Raw genomic sequence first — 7,723 nt, 5'->3', positions numbered from 1 at the left:
GCAACCCCTACCCACATAATGAAACTCCTTCGATTGGACAGATCTCTCCGCTCCACTCCGCTCGTGGGGCTCCGCTCCGCTCCAGTATATGCCTCTTTTATGGTATATGAGCCATACCAAACACATTCTTTGTTGATCAATACTCCCTAACAAATGTCATATCTGTAGTGCATTAGACTTGGCCCAAGCTCTAACATAACACCCCAAACTTGTAGTACAGCTTGGCTTAGGCTGAGCTAATCAAAACAATTAATGGCTCCCTGGTTCTAATCTTCTCAGAAAATCAAATAAGAGACCAAAGAGGATATGTCCTCTTCACACTCCGTCCGCCAAACAGTACACAATTTTCCACTTGATGGAGAACACTGCTATAAACCTCCCAAATAAGAAAATAGAGTGGTATGCATACATACATACCACCTAATTCCTATGTATTTACATAACTAACACTTAAATTTTACTTTTTACATTTATACCACCCACATATTTCATATCATATAAAAAATACCACCTTCTTAACTTTTAAAAAGTAAACCACACCTTTTCATGCATTTGAAAATTGATATATATGTAACAAATTGAAGTTTAGATGTTAGATATAGAAATACATAAGAATTGACCGATATGTATGTAAATCTTGCTAGAAAATATTGTATACTGGTATAATTCATCATTTCTCCTTCTTCCTAGAATTAAGAAATGCTTCCAAACATCTAATATACTTAATTTAGCAAAAAGGATTTGTTGAATCAAAAAGTGCCCTGGGGCTTCTAACACTGCTCATAGGAATATTGGTTGAAACTGATAGGAATAGTGGTTGAACCATAACAACTTCTAACAGAAGCAGCTTATCCCCTGCCCCCAACCCACATATTTTTATCCTACATATACCCAACGGTGCCTCCAATAGAATTATGCTAACAGGTTCAATGTTAAGCTGGTGGCCTCCACATAACTCTTAAGGATGGGAGATGAAAAAATGATCTCAAACCCTCATCATCGCCGTTATGGAAGTCAAACAATTTCAGTTCCATTCCTTTGGGAACATAAACCAGGCATGCCAAGGAGACATTGGATTGCCAAGCCAATCCCTTTCGTTTCAGCCAAATTTTCTGAATCAAAGCAGGTTTCGTTGAGTGAAAAAGCCATTACGCCGCTCAAACTTGTTATCTCAGTTCCTTTCCAGTGGGAGGAGAAGCCTGGGAAGCCACTTGTGAGGGAAGAGAACCCTTGCTCTACCATTGCTCCAGTGGCATTCTCCTCCTGGAATGACTCCATTGATGGGACGGAAAAGGTCTTCAATGCCTTTTCTTTAGACTCTTTCATCTCAAATTGGAACCAATCATCTTTTAATGGAGGTTTGGAGGAAGATGATTCCAACCAAAATGATAGTTGGCATTCCGTTTTTGGAAAAGATACTAAGAGTGATTCAAGTAGCTCAGCAATACAAAATGGTGAGTTACACAATAGCTTTTTAGATTTCTTTCCCAGCCTAATGCAAGTTTTATGTGAGGGGTCTACATCTTATCCTCTAGTTTTTGCAGAAGTAGAAGTGAAAAGCTGCACCAGACACCGCAGTCATCTGCTGAAGAGAACGCTGACACTTGGGGAGCTCATTCTGCTGAGCCGCAAGCTGAACTACCCAAAAAATGCTGTCTCCATCAGAAAGCATAGATTCTTCTTAATGGTGAAGCCTTCTTTGCATGAATTTTCCCTTCCACTCTATTAAAATACAGCTAGAGTATAAAACAACACTAGAATATACGTAATTCAGCTTGGCCCAGTAACAGAATCACAATCATAATTATTTAACCTCAATTTGACTACTTGGATTTGATGGTTAGATAATGATGAATGATTTGCAGGGACCTTCATATGAGCGGCATCTGGGAAATACAGCCATTGCCATTAAGAGTGAAATTTTGTATGATTCGCCCGAACTATAAAAACCACCAAGCTATCAAAGTAAAACACACAACATTTAGATTTTAGACACATTCAATTAAACTAGTTCAAGTCAGATAGAAACATGATTCACCCTATGACTATAAAAACCTTCATGCTACCAAAGTATCCCACAGAACACTTAGATTTTATGAACATTTATTCAAACCAGTTCAGGTCAGACAGAGTAAGAGATAAAGAAACATATTATACAGATAAAGAAAAATTGCTGTTCTCATCTTCATATGCCAAAAATTTAAGTAAATATGCTAGATCTCCATCAAAAGGAAGACGCAACAAATTTACTAATGATAAAAAAAATTGTGTTGCAGGATTTCACCTGGAGGGGCCCTTTTGAATGCTTTTCCTTCAGAACAAACGCCCAAAAAAAGCAATCTGTTCATCTAAAATAGGGCAGCAGTCGCATCTAGCCCTGGGGACTATGATGGAATACTTAAATGTGAATGCCTAGAGAGCTTTCTGTAGCATTTGTTTGAATGGTAACATTTGTTAATTTAAGTCATGAAAAGACCTACTACAAGCCTGCTATATGTCAACTCCTTCCCTTCCTTTCTCTTTTGTAAACTACTTCAAATATATCAGACATTAATGAATGAATCTCAAATGTGACTTCTCATTTCATTAACTGGCTTTGTGGCCTTTCAGAACTTTACTAAATCGTTTCATAACCAAAGGAATATCACTTTCAGTCAGTGTTGTAAAGCAGCACCTAAACCAGCCAGGTTCAATACAGTGGCATGAGGATCCTGGAGTGATATTAACTTTGGCCACATTCAGAATGTTTTCCCAAAGCTCAAGCTCACCTTTCACACCGTAAGACTGTAGAAACTTACTCATGTCTGCCCAACAGTAGAATCCCCCGCTACTCTTACAACACTCAATATCAAGCTGCTTTAGCCCCTCTGTAAAAAGTGCATACATTTTCCCAAGTCTCTCTCTATTTGCTTTAATATATTCCTCGATAAATTTAGTATCCGAAAGCATTGAAACAAGCAGGCATTGAGTGGGCAGAGAAATGGCACAGAACCTTGCTAACTTCGAAGCTGCTGCAATGACATTTTCATTATAGGAGTAGATTACTCCCACCCTAAATCCTGGAAGAGAGAGATCCTTAGACAGTCCGTATATTATATGAACCCTATTCTTGTCAAAATCCTCCGTGTCCAGAAGCTCAGCTATGCTCACAAATTCCTCAGTTCCATAGATTGATCCAGCATATACTTCATCAGAAATCAGATGGAGGTTTTTCTCTGTAACAAAGTTTAGGAGATCATATAGTGTTTCCCGATGCATTAGACCGCCTACAGGATTAGAAGGGTTGGTGAAAAGAACAGCACGGACTTTTATTCCTCTCTTTTTTGCCTGTTTGTATTCCCTTTCAAGTGCAGCTATACTTAAATTGAACTTGTTAGAGCTTCGGCACTGAACTGGTATTAGCTCAACGCCAGTCCGTAACTTTATATCCCGATCAAATCTAGAGAATGGGGTGCTCTTAGTTGAACTTGATGTTTTATAGAAAAAAAAAGGGAAATTTTTATGAAAGGTTACAGAAAATCACCCTGGATAATATGGAGAAGGAACGAGGAACGCATTTCCAGGGTCTGCAAGACAGAAGCTAAGTGCCTCAACAGCAGGAGTTGCACCAGCTGTTAATATGATTTGGGCTGGATTGAATGAAACAGATCCTCCCATGATTTGACTCATGAACCCAGCCATTGCCTGATACAGTAGAACATAATTTAAAACTTAAAGATGAAGTTTTTAAAGTGGTTAATTATCTGTAAACCAATCAAAGCGTGCATGAACACACGCACATACACAAGCAAAAATAACCATGGATGGAAATACAAACATGCATGCCTAAGGATTGTTAGAAAAGCACACGTATATATTGGTCCATGTATTTATTCATTAGTGCCAATGAAAATATTTATACATAAAACATTTGTGAATGCCTTTGCATATGTATAAATGTGTTGATATATGTATCTTTACATATAAATATAATATGTAAACCTATGATACATGATAAACTATAAACGGAAAACTCTTTTCTTGACAAAGAACAATGAAACAGAACTCAATGTTTTCAAAAACTCACTAAGATGTGTTTGCCTAGAGTAAGGAGCATTTTTCACCCAATACTGTAAGGTAATTTGTGTAATTTTTTTAGTTCTTTATGGAGTGTAAATGTGTAAGGCGGAAGATGATTCCATTTATATGATTAATTTTATAACAAAATGATGTCACCAATCCTAAGGCTATATAATATTTATTGTTTAACAAGCTGCGTAGAAATCCAGTTATGTGATTTATTTCTACTCATCAAATAACTAGAGGACTAGTTTGGAAAATACAGCATCAAGATGTATGTTTCGAGCAAAGATTAAATTGGTATACTTTAATAAAGCATTTTTAAGAAAACATAATGATAAAAATAATTATTATAGATAATGAGAATGATAAATGATTACTTTTTGAGTTAATTAGTAGTATGAGTACGAGAAATTCATAGAAACTTTTAACTTCAAAGAGACATTTAAATTGGTTATTTTGAGTAATTAAATTCTCATTGTGTAATATATATTGAATGAATGACTGATCCATACATTGAATGTATGATTGATCTAGATTTTTATGAATCTCGGGTTTGGGAAGCACTATATGTTAGAGCGTTAAAATTAGTGCATGATCAAAATGTTGGATTACTTCTAATCTCTGTATTGTCAATTATTCTTCACTGAATAAGGGATAAACATATTATTATCTTTTAGAGGCATATTCCTTGTTATTTGTTTGTCTGTTTTAATTATTGGCAAAATACTGTGGAATATACTTCAATTATTCATGTTATTTCCTATGATTATATTAACATGAAGTAACATGAAGTGATAGCTTTGTCATGCTACTTATTGCACAAATTCCTGAAAGTTTATAAATATGATGTTAATTATTGATAAATAACAATTGCCTAAATGAATCATAAATGATGTTGAGTTGTAACCTAGTTTAATCATAATATAATCTTCATTAAAAGATTTCACTATAATAAAAAATTTCATATAGTACATGCCTGTGTTGTAGTATGTAGATTGATAAAACTTTTTTAGATGTTGAATAACGAAGACTGAAGTGAAGGACTCATATAGTGTCAATTTTTTTAAAAATTGCTATATATTCATGGGCTCGTGTTTACCTTCCTGATTTTAAAATGCATTCATACAATTTATTATAGATACAGACTGTTATAAAATGAAAATAATTACTAGTGAGTCATTGATGGATGTATAAATATAATGTGCTTGTATGCAAACATTCTTACATTTCAACACAATGATTATTAGCCTAAATAAAAAAAAATTTTACAACTCCATTGTATAACAAGAATAATTAAATGTTTTCTCAGATCAAACAATAATATATATTATTCACTATTTACAAAACAATATATTATCAATAAGTTATTCCTGCATTTTTAATTGATCATGTTTATGCCCCTATCTTGTTATTTATACTTTACTCAGTGAGATTCATCTATTTGGTTTGTTTCGTACGAAATTACACCTATTATTTTATGAAATTTGAATTATTGGTCATGCATCATCTGAAAGGAGAGTTTCTGAACCACTTTAAGTATATCATTGGAAATATGTAAGGTTGAAACTATTTATCTGATTCAACATTCTAGTTAAATTTCATTTAATTTTAGTAAATATTAGTAGATTTTATTGGATTTAGATACTCTGATGATCATATTGAAGGAAAAAATCACTAGAAGCAAATGCTTTTATTGATTAAAAAATGTTTCTAAATCTTAAGTTTGCGCCCTCCTGCTCGCACCCTCCTATTGGGTTTCTATGATTTCCTTCGTGGCTCAATGGTGCGGTCTGACATACCTAATCCCAAGGCAAACCAAAATGCCACTGAATACCTCTCCTCACTATGTCCCTAATTGATGGGTTTGGTTCGACCCAAGCAGAAACTTGCCATCAGCACCTATAGTTGATTATCACACCCATCCAAGGAAGAATATGAAGTGCACACTTGCAATTCATTTTTTATTTCAGTGCCAAATAATGAATTTCCTCAAATTTATAGGCTAAATTCAAATAGAACAGTAAACATACATAAGAGTAAAAACCAAGGGAAGGAAAAATTAGATGCAGGAAAACCTAATTAAAGTATTTAACAATCAATTTCATGGTAATCACTTCTCCCTAATCAACTTATCACCTAAGATATTTTTGCATTTGATTTCATAGGGAAACTCTAGATCTTTGTATACTTCTTGAAAGACTTAGAAAATCCTATCAACTTCAAGGTATTTCACAAGATCATTTCAAAGTCAATTTCATATCATAATATGATCTTATTGTAGTGTCAAATTGACAGCGAATCATTCTTAAATGGTTGAAGTATTAATGAGATGTTCTTTATGATTTGTGAAAATGTGAAAATAGTATGCACTTTACTATGTGCAATTAACTACTGCGGCTGTTGGAGACCCTTGCACCATAATGCGCTATTCGCCATAAACACTTCTATATAATATAAACAGCCCAAAATTAAAATGTAAACATGGCATATATCATAATGAATGTTGCAAAGGCACAAAATTCATTGATAATCCATGCTAGTTAAGTTACATAAAATACATCTAGTTGGACCATTAGAAGTTAGAAAATGCAAATGGAAGTGATTATTTAATTTACATGTTAAAACATGAGGATATGATGCGGCCACATAATTTCTATAATTAATGTACTACTTAATAAACATACAAACAAAAAATAAAATTAATAAGAGGAAATTTCAAAGGCAAGATACACTCACAACGATTGGGCCTTTCCATGAAAACAAAGAAAGAGCATTTCCAAGAAAACACTCTTAGCATTGAGCCTTTTTCGCATCTTTTTAAATAAAATTTTATCATGCTCCTATTGCTTAATTTAAATTAACTATTTTAAATTTGACTTACGCAAAACTATACATTTTCAAATTGTGGGATTCAGTATTGCATGTTTTGAACTCGTGGGTTTTTGCTGGATATCTGAAGACAACAGTGTGTTGTGAATTAATATGCACAGTACAGATGGAAGATGGTTTTAGACTAATTAAAAAAATAAATTTAACAAAACATTCTTCTTACAACTTTCAAATCCCACAATCCATCGAAGGGCTCATATGTAGCCAAGCCCCTAATGTTCAAATCCCCCCGCATCTCACCAAGCAAAGATTTCTGTAGGTTAGCCGTGATCCAGTCTCCGATAATATCCAAGGAAAGCTGCCATTAACCAAGGTGAGAAAAAAAAAACTAAATACACAAGATAAACCCGAAAATTAAGATAAAAAGGATAATATAAAACTACAAATAGACAACCTGGTTCTCCGCCAACCCAAGCTGAATGATTCCATCAGGATTATAAGTTGGATGATATGGATCCTCCAAAGACTTCTTCAAACCGGTGTAGTAAGCAGAATCGCGGGATTTGGATATGGCGATGGCCCGCGATGAAACCGGCACGGGACGTAAGGATCCTCGAGTGGACAGAGTGCTACGGGAAGTGCTCCTTGGGATTTCAGCAAGCTCTGGGAGATTAGCGGAAGATTCGGAAGGAGAATGGGGAGGTGGAGAGGAGCGGTTGCGCTTGAGGTAGAACTGGAGGAAGTACAAGAGTGCACAGGGGATTAGAGAGCCGAGGATTAGGCCTCCTCTGCCTTGGACGATGCCTTGGAGTGGTACGATGATCCGCATGCC

General features: G+C 35.0%; 2 protein-coding genes across 2 annotated transcripts; one reads left to right on the top strand and one right to left on the bottom strand.

Annotated features, from left to right (window-relative positions):
- Positions 1-910: 910 nt before the first annotated feature.
- LOC110018910 lies at positions 911-1,729 on the top strand. Its single transcript, XM_020716391.1, has 2 exons — positions 911-1,454; positions 1,545-1,729. Exons 1-2 carry the CDS (start codon positions 965-967, stop codon positions 1,727-1,729), a joined length of 675 nt encoding a protein of 224 aa, XP_020572050.1. The 5' UTR covers positions 911-964.
- A 322-nt stretch (positions 1,730-2,051) lies between these two features.
- Positions 2,052-7,720, bottom strand: LOC110032529 (probable aminotransferase ACS12). The gene is made up of 4 exons (XM_020736193.1): positions 7,346-7,720; positions 7,115-7,249; positions 3,524-3,684; positions 2,052-3,439 (listed from the first exon to the last, which is right to left on the bottom strand). Exons 1-4 carry the CDS (start codon positions 7,718-7,720, stop codon positions 2,587-2,589), a joined length of 1,524 nt encoding a protein of 507 aa, XP_020591852.1. The 3' UTR covers positions 2,052-2,586.
- Positions 7,721-7,723: the final 3 nt, after the last annotated feature.

This window comes from Phalaenopsis equestris, unplaced genomic scaffold (genome assembly GCF_001263595.1).
Source record: "Phalaenopsis equestris unplaced genomic scaffold, ASM126359v1 Scaffold000002, whole genome shotgun sequence".
Taxonomy (NCBI): Eukaryota; Viridiplantae; Streptophyta; class Magnoliopsida; order Asparagales; family Orchidaceae; genus Phalaenopsis; species Phalaenopsis equestris.
The sequence above is the reverse complement of the archived record's forward strand: the minus strand, read 5'-3'. Positions and strand labels throughout refer to the sequence as shown.

Coding starts and splice junctions, on each gene's coding strand:
- LOC110018910 (XM_020716391.1), top strand. CDS start 965: ATGGGAGATGAAAAAATGATCTCAAACCCTCATCATCGCCGTTATGGA. Junction 1,455..1,544: donor TAGCTCAGCAATACAAAATG/GTGAGTTACACA, acceptor TAGTTTTTGCAG/AAGTAGAAGTGAAAAGCTGC.
- LOC110032529 (XM_020736193.1), bottom strand. CDS start 7,720: ATGCGGATCATCGTACCACTCCAAGGCATCGTCCAAGGCAGAGGAGGC. Junction 7,250..7,345: donor TTGGGTTGGCGGAGAACCAG/GTTGTCTATTTG, acceptor GGTTAATGGCAG/CTTTCCTTGGATATTATCGG. Junction 3,685..7,114: donor GATTGTGGGATTTGAAAGTT/GTAAGAAGAATG, acceptor CTACTGTATCAG/GCAATGGCTGGGTTCATGAG.